The 20,202-nt window shown below is 40.9% G+C and overlaps 1 protein-coding gene across 4 annotated transcripts in view; it reads right to left on the minus strand.

Moving 5' to 3' along the window:
- The window catches only part of LOC131223359 (probable disease resistance protein At5g63020), a 76,742-nt gene extending 58,192 nt beyond the window's left edge, over positions 1–18,550 (minus strand). Inside the window, exons 1-2 of one of the 4 annotated variants that reach the window (XM_058218753.1) lie at positions 18,269–18,550; positions 16,091–16,147 (exon numbers count right to left, since the gene is read on the minus strand). Coding sequence is in view for 1 of the 4 variants with exons in the window: in XM_058218750.1 (XP_058074733.1) it covers positions 11,258–11,282 (25 nt within the window). In the remaining 3 variants the exon portion in view is untranslated. Of the gene's footprint in view, positions 1–11,257; positions 14,214–16,090; positions 16,482–18,268 lie in introns of those variants that run through there. The other 3 variants (XM_058218752.1, XM_058218751.1, XM_058218750.1) reach the window with 3 other exon arrangements.
- Positions 18,551–20,202: the final 1,652 nt, after the last annotated feature.

Here is a 20,202-nt window from a genome sequence, read left to right on the forward strand (position 1 = left end):
CACCTGTTATGACTCTATCCCCAATAGGTTCTTCTTCACAAAATTCCGTAACTGGCAAGGCGCCGACAGCTGGAGAGCCAGCACCACCTGCATCCGAATATGTTTGGACACCTTTAACCATATGAGTAATATTGCACGCACCAGGATGCTTGCCCAAAATTCCGTTGCTAGTGTTTGTAACTCCTGTAGAAACATTTTCACAAACATCTAATGGGGGCCCTGAGCAACCATGAAACCTTTTGACAACCCACTGCTTGGTGCTTTCCTTTGATGCTTGTTGGGGGAATGAGGGAAAACCGCACTTGAATAAAGGCTCATCTCCACAATAATGAGGTACTCCTTCCCCAAAAGTCTTAACCTCAGTACCTGGTTGAATGAAACTCCTAGATGGGGAATGACTTTTATCCTCACAAACGCCTGAAAGTATCTGAACCTCAAGTTGGGATCGATTTGAGTGATTTTACCGAAAAAAATGGCCAGATCTAGGATGACAGACTCGATCCAGGCATGAGTAGAGATACCGAACAGTCAGACCCAAACACCATCAACCCCTATAACCTCCTCTGGAGACCACTTTTCTATCGATTGAAGCCCCATTTCCTTTTGTAATGCATCGTTTTTCTTGAAAGCTTCAATCTCAGTTTCAGACTTGAATAGAATCAGGAATTTTGTATCAGTTATCCTTACTATTTCCACATCAAAAAGTTTCAGATTCAGCTTCTTCAATGGAGTAGTTAGACGATCAATGCGTACTTCCCGATCCATCGCTGTCCCCCATAGCGGTATTCAGCCGGCGAAGCCAATTTTCCACTGCTTCAGAATCAACAATGGAAGTGACCCTCGGCCCTCTTCCGTCAAGGTTTTTGAATCGTGTTTTGGTCTGGTAGCCGCCTCGAGATACGGATGAGCTATTTGCGATTTGCTCTTGTGGGATTCAGGGAAAAATGAGGAAGGCATAACGACTCTGTTGTCCAATTTCCTTTTCGCCCATGTGATGTGGGCCACCCTCCCGTCGATTCTTTTGTCATGAAGACAATGGATGGCATTGATCGCGTCCTGTTCATAACAGAAATGGATGAAGAAGAATCCGCGGGAGCGATTAAGCTTCTATTCCATGGCATGAACACATCTCGTATTTTCCCAAATCGGCCAAAAATATGGAGAAGATCTTCTTCTGTGGTATCAAAGGTTAGGTTTGCTGCAAAGAGAGAGATAGGAGATTTAGAGGGGTGAGATTTTCGGGGGGCAACTGTCTCCCACAGTTCCGCCCTATTGCGATCTCGATCTCGCCCTCCATCCTGCTCGCGCTCCTCCATTTTATCTATGGCCTTAGTTAGAAGGCAACATGAGCAGAGACTGTGTTGCAGATAGATGGTACATGCATATCACAATGGGCCACAGAAACAGTATGTAAGATTTTAACGAGTGGGCATTCCCTCTCAATTCTTTCATGTGGTGTGGCCCATCTTAAACTTGAGTCTACCTGAGATTTGGGATCCAGCCCAAATGTGTGAGGGTTCACCTGATGGTCGGAGTGGATGTCATGCACAGACCACATGAATCCACCACAGCCAGTCACCACACTAATAACATTCTTACCGCCTATGCTACCTAATACCGGTGTCCCACAGTTTTCTCTATGGTCCTTTCCCTACATAGAATAATCCCACCATTCTCGCTATCTGTGAGCATTTAACAAGGAGGGTCCAACTCATCCACCCTACATGCCAGTCTGGAGATTCTATGTCACGGGCCCCATTGTTCATCATTTGATTTTGCCCTTTGAATTCTTACCTCTGATCATTTTCGTTTCAATTGTCCTTCGTAGGTCATTGATTGGCTGGCTTGGATAGTCCAACCATTGTGATTTTCTGGCCATGCTCCATCCACACTAGGGATCACCATTTCAACAATCCAGATCAATGTTCATTTGTGCTGTAATGAATTACCTAATTGAAATAATAATAATAAAAAATTTAAAAAATCTGACCAGTTGATCTAACTTCAACTCCTACCGCCTACTTATCAATGACCCGAATCTTTGACACGTGTTGTCTTCTAGGATTTCTAGACATGTCCCCCTCAAATGAGGTCCTCATTGAATTAACACCCGCAGTCCATTTTTCAGTCATGGAAGCAGCTTACATGTTGGGTTCCGCTATAGATGGGGATTTCCCCAAAATATCCAATGTTGGAAGATACTAACCCTCCAAGCATTGAACCATTCTAAACGCGGTCCTTGCTCTATTCTTTTTCTCTTAATCATCAATCAGTAACTTTCTCCGTCCATGCTGCGGTCCACTAAATGAATGATCTGGATCATCAAAACACAGCCCCAGATGTAGAGAATCTTGCATGATAATAGACGATATTCAAAAAATAAAAATAAAAATCTATACACATGTTGGTGAGCAAGACCTACTATTCATTCTTTCTAATACGCATACATCAAAATTAGCATGACCCAACCTGATTATTAGGCGGGTCTAAGTGTTAGGGCCAGGCTCACTGTATCACTTAACTGGGCCTTTGATTTTAGGGCCAGACTTACTATTCAATGACAACTATTTCTTGTAGTGTGGTCACTAGAGATTTGGATCGATCTGCTTCATTTTTAGACTGTTATCTTAAAATGATCTGCAAATCCTGATGGACCACGCAGACATTCAAGACATATTTCAAGGTGGGCTCAACGGTGGGTAAACACTTAATGCGTTCTCCGCCGTGTTTCCCATGTGATCCTTCCTTTGTTTTCTCCAAGCGTCCAAGGACCAAAACTTCATTGAATGGCGTGAAGGAATGGTGGATAGAGTTGCCCCAAAAGTACAATTGAGACTAGAAACACAGTACACACCCAAGTCAGTACACACACTCCATGTTAGCCACCCCTGTTAGGGATCAATACCCAGACCTCAAGTGTTGAAACGAGGTATCTCCACTCAGTCTGCCAGTTGAGCTATGGATCTGGGTGTGAAACACTTGGATCTTGTTGTTGCCTTTGAATTTTTAAAATATTAACGACCCTCCCGTACGGATGCCAGTTGAGCTAATCCGCGACCCTCCCGTACGGTTGTATACCAAACACGGCCGCTATGCAACTTCACCATTACACCGTAGAACCATGTGTTTCCAAACAAGATTATGTGACATCTTTGCCTTTCCAAATTTACTGCAAATGGACAACAATCACTGACAGTAGCCATGATGACATTATATGTAATTCCATCCCATCTAATCCAGTCTAATGCAACTGGCCAAACAGGTTAGTGCATTGGTAACTTAGTAGGCTGTGTACCGAGTAAACTCTGTGGGGCCTATCATCATTGATGCATTTTATCCACTTCGTTCATACATTTTATCAGATAATTTTAGGGATTTATACCAAAAATGAAGTAGATACAAATTTCAAGTGGACCACAACACAGGAAAAAGTATGAATTGAACATCTACCGTTGAAAAGTTCTCAGGAGCCACAGGAGTTTTAGATCAAGCTGATATTTGTTTTTTCGCTTCATACATGTTTGTGTGATCTTATGAACAGATTGGATGACAAATAAACATCAATTGGGGCCTTAGTAAGGTTTCCACGGTGGAAATCATTACTTCCACGGTTTCCAATGGTATGGTACACTTAAGTTTTGTATATGCTTTAATTTTGGGCTTAACCCATAAAATGATATGATAAAACAGATGGAGGGTGTGGATAAACCACATGTATTCACGGTGTGACCAACCGAGTTTACTCAGTACGATAACAGCGTACTGAGTAAATCAGTACGCAATACGATTTCAAGTGCGTTAATAGTATCTGATGACACGGCTCAGTGAAAATACAGGAAACAGGAAATTTGTATTTCCTAAAGATAGAGGATCCGAATTGACACCCTCCTAAGGGTGTCAATGGGCCGGGCTCGGGCTTAAATTGAACTGACCAACAGCCTGGCCTGTAACACTACAAAATTAGGGCCGAAACCTACTCAGGCCCAGACCATTAACAGCCCTTCTCCAGTCCGTTTGAAAGCTTCCCATGCTTTACCCCGCTGACTATAACATCTGTTTTAGACAGGCCAAAAACAATCAAGCTCTGTGGGGGCCACCATAGTCTACAGGTAAAATCCACTCCATCCATCAGGTTAGAACCTTCACCTAAAACAATAAGCTCGATGAAAACCTGGTATGGGCCACAATGACGGAAGTAATGTATGATAATAGCAGCTAAACCTTGTAAATTTATGCAGTCTTGACATGCGTCATTTTTTGTTGTGTTTTATACTTTTCCTTGGCTACGGTGTTTCAAATGATTTTGATGGAAGATACACATCCATTAGCCCTTAGGACATCTCCTGCTGTTTCCTTTGCTGTAGAGATTAAGTGGGACCGTAGCCTCACCGAAGACAGTGCGGCCTTTATCCTGGGGTTGCAGTGGTATTATGTATTTACACCGTTCATCCGTTTTTCCAGATCATTTTTGGGTATTATCCAAAAAAAAATGAACATATACAATTATCAGGTGTACCATATCATAAGAAACAGTGTTGATTGATCATCCTACCATTAAAAACATCTTAGGGAGCAGTTTAATGTTTCCGTGGTGTTTATTTACCATCCAATCTACTGATAAGATCACGTAAGCTTGGATGAAAGGAAAAAACAAATATCAGCTTGATCCAAAACTTTTGTAGCCCATTAATGGTCAATCACCACTGTTTCTAATGGTATGGTCCACCTGATAATTGAATCTGCTTTATTTTTTGAGTACTGAAATAAAATGATCTGAAAAAAAACGGACGGCATGGATACATAACACATACATCAAGGTGGCCACACGATAACCCTGCTGTAAGGCCGGGCTCTCACCTAATCCGCTTTTTTTTTTTTTTAGCCCACGTGTCTTATTTTTCCCGGAGATCTTTGACTCGAGTGCCTGCAGTCTAGGGCCGCAGCTGATGAACAGACTGGAATCTAGGATTGCGTCGGATGGACGGACTGCAATTTCCTGTGGTGCCGTCCATTTGAGATTTGGATCTACCTCATTTTTTAGCGGAAGCTTTAAAATGAGTTTGAAAAATAGATGAACGGCAAGAATAAAGCGTGTGTGTGTGTGTGTGTGTGTGTGTGTGTAGAAAAGGTATGCTCACCTACACACATGTGTACCTTTGCACACGTGTCATGGGTGTCGAATTCAAACGGTCCATAAGATGAGGAATCCCATGAAACCTTAGTGGGTGAATTTTCACCCTGATCTAAGATTCTGGTGGACCATAGCAAGGAGAAATTCAAATTGAGGGAAGAAACTGTTTGCATTTTTCATGGCCCACCAAAGTTTTGGTTCAAAGTAAAAATATGTACCAAGGGGTTTCAAGAGGTTCTGCTTCATGTGGACCGTTCAGATTTTCGAGACTCATAGGATATGATGAGTTCTCAAAAAAGTTCGTATGTAGTTCGTGCGAATTGGTTCGCAGGTGAGCGTTCCGCTATATATATATATATATATATATATATATATATATATATATATATATATATATATATATATATATATATATATATATATATATATATTACGGCCCATAAATCTTTTCAAGGATCTAAGTTGGTACTGAAGGGGCCACCACCGAATCCAAGTCCAATTTTATATTATTTTCTTTAGATTTGTTTTAGGATGTCCATTTAATCAAGCACAGCATTATTAGTAGTTGGGCTTAAGCATCAAAGTTTAAGGACAGGTGGATAGGGCTGTCAATGAGGGCTGACCCACCTAGAGCGAGGCTTGGCTAGAGTATGAAGCCTAAGGGCAAGACTCGGGCTTAAAATTCAAGCCACTCCAACATGAGTTTGGCCTGCCCCAGTCATTAGCATTTGCATGATAACAATATTTTTTTTCGAAATCTTGATTTTGTTAATAAGCCAGGGTTCACCCAATATTGATAGCCCCAAGCGTAGAGTTAGTTTCACATGTGCATAGACGTGTGAGAGTTGTGTTCATGTCATGGTGATGTAGATAGGGCCCAGGATAGGGCTGGGCATGCTCTGTCAAAGCCTAGCTCACATTGTTCAAGATACACTTGAGCCTGTAATAGGCCAAAATAGTCTAACCAAGTCCAGCCCAAAACGAAATGATTATCCTGGGCTTGAGCCTGAGGGTTGATGATCAAGTTGGAGCCTATCCTGGTCTTGGGCGCTTGACAAGCCAAAATAATTCAGCTAAGCCCAGCGTGAAATATTCATACTATGTCTATGCCCGAGGGTTAGGCCTAAGACAAGCCAAAACATTCCAACCAACCCCGGCCTGAAACGGTTTTTTTTTTTAAAGCCCAAGCACAAGGCTTGTTCGGTTAGAGGGAGAGGGAGAGATGGGAGTGTGAGTGACGCAGGGATGGACGTGGTGAGGTCGAACATTGTCTTCCTCAGGGGATAATTACTCCAAATTCACGGAGCTTCTCTAGACTCCTCACGGAGATTTCTTGAATCCACAAGGAGAGATAGAAAATATAAATAAATTCTAATAAAAATGGTTTACACTCCCTTAAATAGTGAAATCAACCCTAGGAAGAAGTTTAAGAATCAAACTATAAATCAATCTCTCTAAAATTGTGACTTACTAAAAATACTAAACTTACTATTTATATACTGTCATGATTTCCACTAGACTTCATGGTTTTAGGTCAAAAAGAGTAAGTGTCCAATTTGGCCTGACCACGTTGTTCCCCTAATTTTTCTAAGCCCTTTTCATGTTGGGCACGAGTCTTAAAACTCAATGGATCAAAAGTCATGATTGAACTAAATCTTGCTATAAATAGTAAAAATGGAAAGAAAATGGATGTTTGAACGTCGATCTGATTGAATCTCACAAATTCAGCATGGCTAATCCGGCGTAGCGGTTGGTTGGCTAAAGTAGCTTCTCCTACCCAAAATCATATATGGTATGTTGAATAACTCATTCCGGTTTGCAAGATATGCAAGTTTTAAGGTTTTGACGGTCCGGATTACTTCCGCCTCCGATTGAGCCTTCTCTAGTATATCTTGGCCATGAAATAGTCCGCGACCTGCTCTACATCAGTGAGTGGGAGTAGTAACATGAAGAATAAATGAGGATTTCTATATATTATATGTAAGGCTGGGCTTAGGGCTGCTGTAGATGGTCCAAATCAACCCATTCAGCAACGAGCTTAAATTTTAAGCTTGAGCTTGGCCCTCAGGCCTGATACTCCAGCCCAATCCCAGCCTATGATGGGTTGGGCCTGCCTCGCCCATCAACAATCCAGATTTAGGACTCCTAGACAAATGTGGCTACAACGTACGTTATCGATGGTGGAAGTGGCAATTCAAATGGGATCCCACAGGCAGGCTTGGAACAGTTGGTTCCTGCACCAGTCGCATCCCACGGCGAATTTAGATGGATTTCTAAACTCACTAGGGCAGGCACGAAATTGAAATCAATTGATATGAATTATCATTTCTTGGCATTGCCAAAATAATCCCATTCCAATATTGTATAAGCTTTCTTCCCGAAGTACTAGAAAAATACATCATTGAAGTTGGCCCACATAAATCAACACCTTACACAGCATTGTAGGAGTCGTTTATCTGGTGACACCATCTGTCCTTAACTATAGTCTGAAATAGCACAATTTTGAGCGTCCCATCTTGGGCCTTAACACATATGGTGAGAAAGAAAATGATCAGTGGTTCATGTTCTACATGCAAAGGTCTTTGATCAAACCGTTCAGATAGTTCAGACATAGTGGGTTCATTTTTTGGCCAATCCATGTGGACGTTTTTCATCGGTAGTCTCATCAGCCGCACATGTTGGTGATGGGAGGCCCACCCATCTTAGTCTAGTTTACCGGAATGAGACATTTTGATTACAAGCTGCCTCACCATCTCTTGAAGTAGGACGAAGTAAAGGACATTCTCATTGAGATCCAAGATTCAAGGCAATTGAGAAAAAAAGGTTTCATGTGCATTACAATTTCCACTGGCCTTAACTTCGCAACTTGTCATGGGCTTAGAGTACCCTTTCCTTAATGTGGGGAGCCGGCACGAGTACTGCATGATGCTACATGAAGAGGAGATGGGGTTGCAGCTGGGGAGAGAACTGTGTAAGGTCATAGACCTTCATGTAGGTGGCCAATCCTACACGGTCTACGCGGCAATTGAGGTGCCCTCCTTGGAGAAAGTAGGTGGTGATTGGACGCAGACACATACTTTGGTAGAAACAAGAATGGGGATTTTAACAAGGCAATGGGTGGAAACAACCTTCTATCAAGAAAATGGATAACAAATAGAAGGCCCTGGAAATGTTCAAAGAAAGGTCAAACATAGAAAACCAGCACGGAAGGAAGATTAGAAGGGGACCCAAGAGCAGCCACGTGCGGTGTTTGTGGAAATGCCGGTAGGAAAAAAAATATGGAGACGAGAACACTTCAGTCGTTAGACGCCCAAGCCCAAGCGCTACTCCCAATGAATGGTCGAGACCACCTTCATGCCATAGAACCAGGACCTAGCAACACCCCTAACCGTGACAAATGGTTAATCCCAGGACTAGGGACACACTATGATAAGCTTCCCTCTGAAGCCCCCTGCAGTTATCCCGAAGATCGGTGCTGGGGGGATGTTGTATGTACACTCCATCCCCATGTACAATTCAGAAGAAGACGAAGATGGGACTACATCACCAAATCCCAACCACAGCTCCGGCCCCTAAAGCCAACGCTACTTCTACAAGGAAGGCTCAACTTCAGGCTAATCATCCATTACCATTTCCTCAGTCGTGCCAAGGGATTTGCAGGAAGGAAACTTTGTCCGCTCTGACAACGAAAATATCATGGTGACATACGAAGAGAATTCAGTCTCTATCAGAGGGAGCTAGGCTAAGAAAGAGTGGAAGAGTGGGGCATTAAAAGCTCCATATTATCTCTAACCCCCCCCCCCCCCCCCCTACCTGGGGGAGGGGGCAAGGCTACCTCCAAGACTCGGAGGGAAGGGGATTTCTAAAGGAGGCTATTCAACTTCTTGTAGACCCGTCCCCATATTTTATAAAAGGGGGTCTGGGATTCGAGAATGTGAGCGAACCAACTCAACAAATAGATTATGTGTCCCCCATATCGTCCAGGGATAAGAGTGACCATCAGCCCTTCCCCTCAGGTCAAGAACCTACCCAATCTTCTGTCCACATCCAGGCCCCTTATTACGGAAGTAGCACCAACCTGACAGCAAGGTGGATAGTTAGCAATTCAGAAAATCAGAAAGAAAGAAAGAGAAGACTATACTACAGGGCTATGAACTCAGGAAGTTTATCCGATAGATAACATCTTTGTATGGAACGTCTGAGGGGTGGGAAATGCTCCCATGGTTAGGTTTGATCAAGCTACATATCAGTAAATACAAGACATCAATTGTAGCAATATTGGAGCCGATGATCCTAGACTCTAAATGAATCCAAATAGGGCTCAAACTGGGGTTCTGCTCGTCTCTCTCAAACGCGGATTTAGGAGGAAAGGTATGGGTGTTCCACTCCTCATCGATTTTATTGGAACTCATAAAAACTTTGGACTAGATGATTTCATTCAAGGTGGAAATGCAAGGCTATGAGATAAAACTGCTCTTCTCTATAATCTATGCCAAATGCTTCTTGGTGCGTAGAAGGGAACCGTGGGCAGATTTAGCAGATATGGCCAACTCGAGGCCAAGGCCATGGCTCGTTTGTGGGGACTTCAATGCGATCAATAATCAAACTAAGAGAATATGTGGGAATAACGTCGCGACTCCAAGTTCCAATGACTTCATAGAAGTAATTAATAGAGTGAGGTTGATTGATGCATGATTTAGTGGGAATAATTTACCTGGTGCAATAACTAAGCAAGGAGGAATCGTAAACGGGCCAGACTGTATAGGGCCCTCTTCTTAGTGGAGTGGATACAAATGTTCCCATGGTTCCAGGTCCAGCACCTTCCTCGGGTTAATTCCGACCACTTGCCTCTCCTCCTATCTTTCCCCCAGACCCCACCGACGACCCCTCGCCCCTTTCACTTCCAGCAAATGTGGATGATGCACGGGGGCTTCCGAGAAGTTGTTTTGGCTTCCCGGAAGTCAGAACCTACTAGCAACCCTATGATTTTCCTTCTCTGCAAAATGAAAAATACTAAATCTGCATTGAAAGTATGGAACAAGGAGGTATTCGGCAACATCTTCACCCTAATCAAGTAAGCAGAAGCAACAGTGAACCAGCTAGAAGAACAATCTACAACCAACCCAGTCAGTCAGAACTTGGAAAGGTTAACTGAAGCTAAAAAGGAGTTGACGCATCTAGAAAACATAGAGGAAGTATTCTGGAAGCAAAAATCCTGTAATAGGTAGCTGGAGGAAGGAAACAGATATACCAAATTCGTCCGTTAAATACAAAGAATGAGGCAGATCCAAAGCTCAGGTGGATCCCCACTATTTTTTGTGTTGGTGTCCACTTGAGCATTGGATCTGCTGTAAGAATACTATAAGGTGGGCCTTATTGATCAATGGTCTGGATTGTCCTAAGAGTTGGATAATATGATCGCGTGTACTAGTGGGCCCCACTAAGTTATGATACATTCAGAAATTCATGTAACAGGTAGAGTGCTACAACTGTGATACGCACACAGTATTTTAGAGGAACTAGGATTACCAATTCGTGTAGAGTGAGTTTTGATGGGTTTCAAACTCCTCACCCCTCTAACCTATATTAATAGGGCATGGTCCCCAATCCAACACCACCGACAAAAGCAACAATCCCATCAAAGCTTCTCTAAGGGTGTAAGGAGAGGAAGACTCCAACATCTAACCTACAGCAATGGCGTCCCAACAAGGTACGCCTTATAGTTCTTCAGATCTCCATATCATATGCACAACATGCTCCTTGCAATTCCGCATAATGCATTACAGTTGGTATCAGAGACTCTGTGCATATGGTATGGAAGATCTAACAATCAGAGAATGGAGATTTATAATTCCCAAATCCATACAGATAACTGAGATTCTTCGAATTCCCCATCTAGAATTGTGCATCCAAATATCAATTAAGGATTTCGAAATCCTAATCCCTCAATTGGGGATTTCAGACCTCAAAACCCCAAATCCAGATGGCAATTAGGGTTATCAAAATCCTAAATCAGATATTGGGGATTCTAGTACTCAAATTAACAGTTAGGAATCTTGATTCCCAATCCAGCTATTAGGGTTTCAATACCCAAATCCGGTTAGAAAGGGTTTTTATCACCCTTACCTTTGTCATCAGTAGAGGCGGCCATAGTTGTTCCAACCACCACCAGTGTCGCCTATAACCACTCTCCCTTTTGAAACTATTTTTGGTGCTACTGTATCTGTAGTCCATCGCCGGCCCCGCGTCTCCACCATCGTAGCCGATGATACTAGCGTAGATCCATTCCTCAGCCTCCATTCGTGGCTATCGATTTCTTGTGATATCAATCATTGGCGCCGTGGGAGGTCATATAGATGATGATAAAGCATGGTGTAGAGAATCTCTACGCCACCATTAATGGCTGCTGCCTATTAAAGCCCACCTCATATTACTTCCGACAGCCATTATCGTGGTTGGAGGAGATGTTTCCTTCAGCACTGTGATAGAGGTTAGCGGCCAGGATTTCCACTGGCTATGACAAGCTCTACAGCAGCAAGGGTCCCTTCTGCCCCTTGACAAACCAAACAAGCTAATATATCAATTGGGTCGGGACCCGATTGCTTAAGTGGTTGGTTCAAGTTGGGCCTTGACCCCATTCTAGGCACATTATACCTGGGTTTGGGCCGTTCGACCTCATCCCATCCCTTAAGTGGGTTACATTGGTGGGCCTTATATACGGGATCTATGTTGGCCTATCCTTTGGGACCAATTAAGTTGACATCCAATTGATATTTCATGGGCCTAGTTTATGGTCCCAAATATTACATTATGGACCATATCTCCAAGTCGAGTGGTCCAGCGTGCCATTCCACTTGCGGGCCACTAGTTGGTTGTGCTGTTTGGATGGACCCATTGGACATTTCATCCCACTTGTGGGCAACGTCAGTGGGCCATGTGTACGGGGCCTAGGTTGGGCCTATCTTTTGGGACTAATTTGGTTCACATTCATTTGATGTTTTATGGGCATACTCCATCTAATTTTGGGCCCAATAAGGCCTGGTGGTTGACCAGATGAAGCCCCTATTCTGGGCCCATACCATTTTAATTAAGCCCATCGTAAAGGCATATTGAATGCCTATTTAGTGTTTGGGCATTCCCTTTGGGGCCAATTTTGGGATCCATTTATTAGATCTCATCCATCTGTTTAGTTCAAAATGAGCGTATAAAGAATATGGACCTTTCTTTGTGTGGATCTTAAGTATTGGATCTGATCTGTTCATATTATGGACACTAATGTAAGGATCTAATCATCCGTCTTAATTGTTCCATGCCAAATGTCTATCATGTGAATGTTAAAGGCTAGACTTGTAATGCTCATTAATGATGACCAGATCATACAGAGTCTAGATTCGGTCTTATTGTAAGCTCATCACCCATCCTTTGAGAATTGATATAGACCGTATAACTGAGTAAGGTAAAACTTACCTGTCTGCTTCTCTTTAAGGCTCCTCAATTTCTCACCAATTAATATCAACAGCCTTATGGGCCAAATCAAACTAATTTATATAGTTAATCCATTGATGGCAGGATTAAAATCGCAGTCCTAAGTCAAAACTTATGGGATTGAATCCGGTTGTGTTAGCCACCACAGTGACCTCAATCGGTAAAAAAAAACACAAATAAGGACTTGTGATATTAGAAATTTAGTTTAAGGATTGCGTTCAGTTGTGTTCACGTTTCATGAGAACGGTGACGAAAACACAGACGATCATTATTTGGCAGCAGCATAAACGGGGTGGAGTAAATGGTGCTTATAATGTAAAGATGAAAGACTTATCCTACCCGCAGGTGTTGAATGTCTCAAATTTACATAATTGACATTACTTTGCTTCATGTTCAGGAAGGTCACTTGCATATTATCACTACCTCCCATAAGAGGAGTAATGATGATGTGATTGACTCTTGGTAAGATCAGATGTTTGGGTCCATCTTCATCCTGGATAGTTCAGTTGAAAGCCCCAATCAATTGATTTGATAACTTAGCCTAATATTTGGTTTTATTCATGAATTGTTTTATATAAACAATCTACTAATGTGAGTATTTTTTTGCAACCGGTTCCAACTCAAATGCATCAAGTTCCCATTCTAGCCGGGTCTAATTATGTTCAATAGACAAAGCTATAGAGAAAGTCCTAAGATGCTTACATTTAGACATCACTTCAGAAAGATATGAACCTTCAAAACCCTTTGAAAACAGTCTGAATATTAGTTTTGCGACTTCAGGACATAGACTTGAACATAATGGAAACAGAAAAAGGAAACATGATTCTATCAAGGGATTCTCACAGTCCTCTAGGTTCTCCAGTTAATAATTAACCTAGGATTCGATCGAGACATAAGCAGACTAAAAAGGAAAATTGCTTCTTTTGCATGAAGTCGGGTCATCTGAAGAAAGACTGCATAAAATATAAGCAGTGACTCATAAGGAAAGACAATAATACAATTCTAGTATGTTTTGAATCCCATCTAACTGATGTGTTGGTAGATTATTGGTGGATAGATTCGGGAACCAATATTCACATATTTACTTCTATGTAGGACCTACTACAGAGCAGGCCACCAACTGATGTGGAATACTCAATATACATAGGCAATGGCATTAAAGTTGATGTAGAGGCAGTCAGAGTCTGTAGGCTTAGGTTAAGGTCAGGTCATTTATTAGATCTAGTAGATACATTTTGTGTGCCTTCTATAAGGTGCAATTTGATCTGTATTTCTCAGTTGGATAAATCAGGTTATTCTTTCCAATTTGAGAATAAAAGATTGAGTATCTACTTTTATTCAGTTAAAATTGGCACTGGATCTATGGTGAACAACCTATACCAATTGGACTCGAATGCCTCATACATATATAATATAAATGGCCTGCATGAAAATAAAGTAGGATCTAAGCGAAGACTAGACTATGAGAATTACTCTATGTTGTGGCATGAGCGATTATGTCATATATCTCGTGAGAGATTAGATAGGCTTGTGCGAGAAGGGATTATTCATTCTCTAGACTTCTTCGACTATAAAGTGTGTATTAATTACATTAAAGGAAAACATATATACAAGAACCAGAAAGAAAGGTGCAATAATGAGTGTAGGACTTTTAGAGGTGATACATACATACATTTGTGGACCATTCCTTATAACATTTTACAATGGACACAAATATTTTATTACTTTTATAGATGACTATTCTCGTTTCGGGTATCTCTATCTTATAAGTAAAAAATTAAATACACTAGATCCTTTTAAAATTTATATGACTGAAGTTGAAAATCAACTTAATAAAATGATTAAGGTCATTAGATCTGACCGTGGTGGTGAATACTAGGTAGATATGACGAATCAGGTCGCAATCCAAGGTCATTCGCTAGATACCTATAAGATTGTGGCATTGTCGCCCAGTACACCATGCTTAAGATTGCAGAGTAGAACAATGTGACTGAAAAGAGTAATCACGCCCTTATGGACATGGTGCGAAGCATAATAAGCAATTCAACATCGTCAAAATCTTTGTGGGATGACGCGATCAAAATTGCAGTTTATACCTTAATAGGGTTCCTAGTAAGGCTATAAATAAAATCCCTTTTAAGTTATGGAATGAGAGAAAGCCAAGTCTCTAACATCTATATGTTTAAAGATGTCTTGCTGAGGCCAAAGTTTATAACCCGTATGAAAGAAAGCTCAATTCTAGAACCATAAGTTGTTTCTTTATATGATACCAAAGAAGGTCAAAATGTTATCGATTCTACTGTCATTCCCACTCTATCAGGATCGTTGAGACTAGGGATGTCAGATTCATTGAAAACAGTGAAAATAGTGCGAGCACGAACGTTAGGAACTTTGTATTCGAGGAAGAAAGGACTGTGACTTCGGTCACAGTCACTCCAGATCATGTGGATATTAATGCTGCAACGGAACCTGAAATCATTGCAGAACACCAATATGAACCTCCTGTACAACCCACTGGTGAGGGAAATCAAAATCACACCCAAGAGACCGAGCCATTGAGAAGACCTGAAAGAGAGAGAAAACCTGTAAATCTAGACAATTACGTCATATATTTATAGGAGTACGAGTTTAACATATGGGTGAAAAAAAATCCTGAATCCTTTACACAAGTCAAATAGAGTGTTGACCCTTCGCGTTGGATTGATGCCATGGAAGATGAGTTGAAATCTATGAGGGATAATAAAGTATGAGATCTTGTATAACTTTTAGGAATAAAGTCGATTGGTTGTAATGGATATTTAAAACCAAGCAGGACCCCAATGGTAATATTGAAATATATAAAGTCAGAGTTGTTACCAATGGTTTTAACCAATGTGAAGGCATTGACTTTAAGGAGATTTTCTCACCAATATTTAAGAAAGACTCATTCATAATCATAATAGCTCTTGTGACTCATATGGATTTGGAGCTGGATTAGATGGATGTAAAGACTGCGTTTCTTAATGAGAATCTTAACGAGAACGTATATATGTTACAACCTGAAGGTTTTGTAGGCGATGACTTATAACATATAGTTTGTAAACTACAAAAATCCATCCATGAGTTGAAACAGGCATCACGACATAATAAACGAAGAATCCAAGTGTCCCAATGCACAAAAATTAAGTGATACATAAAAATTATTTTTCCTAGTTTAGTGTATCATAAACGAAGAATTACAATTATTTAACTGCATGACTAATGGATTTATGAGGAGTTATTGGACGGTTGAAATGAAAAATATCAAACAGGTTATCTGATCGGCAAACAGATGTCAATCAGATTTTTCAAACAATCTGATTTTCCAATTGTAGTTTAGTTACAATCAGTTTCACAGTTTATGCAAATTAATTTGAGTTAATGTATTCAAACGAGTAACCTTTTAACAGCTGCAACATGATGAAATCTTATTGAAAATTAAGATAAAACACATACCGGAATCTCTATATTTCAGTTTGAACAAACGTGGCAGCTGATTATGTAATCCAAACCCTATATTGTGGATCACAATTCGAATGGTCCCAACACCAAATATACTTCATTACACTTTAAACTTATAAAGCATGAGCATTACAAAAATAAATAAAAATAAAAATAAATCCAGAAGTAAAAACCGTCCACAGCCTCTACTTGGACTGAAGAAAAATTCTTGTAAAAATGCATACAAACCAACACCAACATGAGGCAAGAGTTATGAGCTTTGCCGGGCATGCATGTCCAGGTCACCGTTATGTTTCTTTGAAAACGGGACTTATTTGATAATAGCCCCGTCTTTTTTTTTTTTTCAAGCATTGACGGGTGATTATAATTTCTTAACAAAAGTGATTCTTAAGAACCATAAGATATATATGTTGGTTCCTTTTATTAGATCTTTTTCATGTAAATAATCTTGACCGTCCGTATCAAAATCCATTGATCAAATAGCTAATATTTTTCAGATGAGTGTGATATTTATGGGTGGTGCAGGAAATGTGTACTGGACTTGTGGAACCATTTAGATCAATGGAAGAATGTGCATTGGTCCTACGGAACGGTTTGGATCAATGGAAGATATTGTCCAAGTGTCCCAATGCAACTAGGAGCACTGTAACTTACTGCGCTAAGGGCGCTGTAAGACTACTTCTTCATATTTTTGATCAAAATTGCCCTCAAAGCAGTACTATATGTTGTAAGTGCTCCGGGGGCGGGTGTTTTTTTTTTTTTTTTTAACACGCGCACCCGGCGCACCCCCACGTACGCCGTGGTGGGATTTCACCACCTGTTGGTTTCGAACCCAAGACCTCGTTTTAAAACTCATTAGTGTCTACCACTCGGGCAGGGACTGGAACCCCCGGGAGCGGATTAGATGAGACCCGGACCCACCGGGTCCGTAGGACCCTTGACTGTGGGGCCCACTGTGTATGTGACTACATCCATGCCGTCCATCCATATTGAAAGCTCATTTTAGGGTATGATTAAAAAATAAAGCAGATCCAAATCTCAGGTAGACCATAATGGAGGAAATAGCTAGTGGTAATCGACCACTAAAAATTTCTTGTGGGCCACATATGTTTTGGGTTGACAAGATGATATTTGTGTGGTTTGTTCATCCAGATTTTTTGTGACATTATCAACAGGTTGGATGGCAAATAAACATTCTGGTGGCCCCCATGAAGTTTTTAATGGTGGGGATTCAACCATTACTGTTGCCTATGGTATGGTCCACATAAGATTTCGATCTGCTTCAATTTTTTGGGATCGCACCCTAAAATGAGTTTTCAAAACGGTTGGACGGTGTGGATTTAAGGCACATACATCACTATGAGCCCCACAGTCAGAGGTCCCATCCGCCATGGAGGATCCGGCGTCTCACCTAATCCGCTCTCAAGTGGTCTTAGTTGGGGTTGAGACCTTAGACCGTCCAATACATTAATCTAGACCGTTTATTATATTCCATTAAAATTTCAAGGGCTAAGATGTAAGCACCGCACCAAGTTAGTATTCATATTAAGTTAGGTTACGCTGAAAATTACGAGTGTCATCTGAATTAAATTGATTTTTTGGTCCTAACCTCCTACTAATTGACATTTGGAAATTAGTCTTAATTCTTGAAAAACTCTTCCTTGCTGCTACAAGGGAAACAACTTCACGTGCATGAGATCCACACCGTCCATCAGGTATAAAACCCCTTGGTTCCCTTGATCCCTAAAAATAAAGCCGATTCAACACTCAGGTGGGCCATCCCATATGCAGAAACCTCTGAGTTCACATGTTATGGCCCATCTCAGTTTTGGAATGGCATGGGATTTTGGGGAATGCTTTCATCCTGATGAGGCAAGTTAGATGAATGGACTGGATGATACACACACACACACACACACACAGAGCACTGTGGCCCCTTCACAAAACCAATGGTGAGCATTCTTTATCAACTGTTTTCCCTAGCGTGGCCTGCCTAAGTTTTTGACCATCATGATTTCTGGGTACGAGCCTAGATAAGGGTCTGTGTAGCTTATGAATGGGTTGGATCTAATGAAAATTTGGTCCACTACGCTCTCCACATACCTCCTATCAGTAAGACTAGTCCGTCCATGATGTTTTATTTTACAGAGAGAGAGTGAGAGATACGCTGACCTGCTCGAGGCTCGCCTTCTGCAACAGCCACAACGCCTTGTGTTTGGTCCGGTGGTTGTTGGGTATTTAAAGGCGAGAATGGTGCCAAATTTGAGGCAGGTCCGGGCAAAAATCTGACGGTTTGGTCGGAGGCGATAACTGGAAAAGTTTGTAAGGTGAAAGAAAGAGAGAGAAGGTTGGAGCTAGAAGAAGAGGGCAAATGGCTTGGAAGATGAGAAAGAGGGGAATAAGTTATGAGGGTGGCGTGTGGGCCCCACTGTAATGTTTATGATCAAACAACCCCAATCGTTAGGTGTCACCCCTATCCATGATTCACATGGCCACTGATGGACCACAGTTAGAAACGATGTACTGGGTGCTCATCCTCTAAATTGTTTTTGTTGTGGCCCATTGGAATTATATATGGGCCTTATTTTTTACCCCCATGTCTAAGTTTTGGCTTGCCACCAGGTATATTCAAAGCTGTAGGTGGACCCACTACTTGATTCGGATCCTATTTGTAGATTTGCCTCAATCCGATGGTCATATTACATTTAAACTTATCATCAATGGTAAAAAGGGTCCACGGGACCACTTAACTTGAAATTAGTGGTTGGATTATGGATCAGATGGACTCATATGCATTTATAATATTAACTATCCTTTTTACAATGCTTTTAATATCATTATTATTATTTTAAAGTTGTTTACATGGGTCACATCCCGATCAGCACCATTTATTTACTCACTCAACCCCCTATGGGGCTTTCATAAGAAAGATTTGGTTATTTTAATTTGTAAGTGGGTCATACGTTTAGATCTAGGTGTTAACTATGGATTATCATCGATCCAATGGCCAGATTGCACCCAAATCTAACTATCAACTGTTATCAAAGTCTCCAGTCTAATTTAGAGGGGTTCTTGAGGGTTGTCTTTATAATCAGGTGGCCGAACTGCGTGATCAGATAATAAATTGATCAGTAGGGTGTGATGGACACGACGAACGACAGATCTCGTGATTCAGAATTCTAAATCTAAGATGGTCGGTTAAATTTATCTATCAGTGAATTTGGAATCCTACAAAAATAGGTTTCTTTATTGATGTGATGGTCCATCTTGAATAACAATGGATGGATAGCTTGATATATGGGTGGAGATTGCTTTTAACAGTCGGATTTAGACTAGAATGAATGTACATATTTGTATAAGTTAGGTTTGTATTTATACTAAGGTAGGTTACAAGGTAACACCTGAGTATTGAAAAGTACGGGGTGTTACAATCTACCCTCCTTAAAAGAATTTCATCCTTGAAATTCAGCATTTCAATTATGAATGAGAACAATAATATATTTTACAATGCCTCTATGCACTCGCTAGTTTTCAATCTATTTAAAACAAAGTACCATTTTTTAGCTTTCAGTGTTCAAGCAAGCATAAATGGATAGTTGTAGTAAGTTTGATCCCGATACATCAATCATATGCTTGCGCAGAACAGTGGATTTACTAATATCAGTTTTTAATCCTGGTAAATCTCGATCTTTTACTTGATTAGGTCATTGAGATCATTGGAACTTGTTAGGATTAAAAATTTGGATCAAACCGCGTATACATCGTGTGAACATGATTCCATCACTCCGTGATCCTAATTATTTTAGAATCTTGGAAAATATCATGCAATCTTATATTTCCATAAGAGATAAATCTACATGGGTCATTACGCTTTCACTGCGTACTTTGATTATCTAAGCATTATGTAAATATTTCAAGGCCAGGATTTGTACATGGAAGTTTCAGTTCAAAATTATCTGTGAAACTCATCAGCGCATGTCCTCAAATCTAGTCTCGATAAGTCCAATATAGGGTTGAAAATTTACCCAAAATTCTAAAATTTCACCCCTAGTTCTTTCTAATTGCTGAAACTTGTGAGGGATGTTGTTTCTAATTGAAGAAATGTA

Source organism: Magnolia sinica, chromosome 13, assembly GCF_029962835.1.
Source record: "Magnolia sinica isolate HGM2019 chromosome 13, MsV1, whole genome shotgun sequence".
Taxonomy (NCBI): domain Eukaryota; kingdom Viridiplantae; phylum Streptophyta; class Magnoliopsida; order Magnoliales; family Magnoliaceae; genus Magnolia; species Magnolia sinica.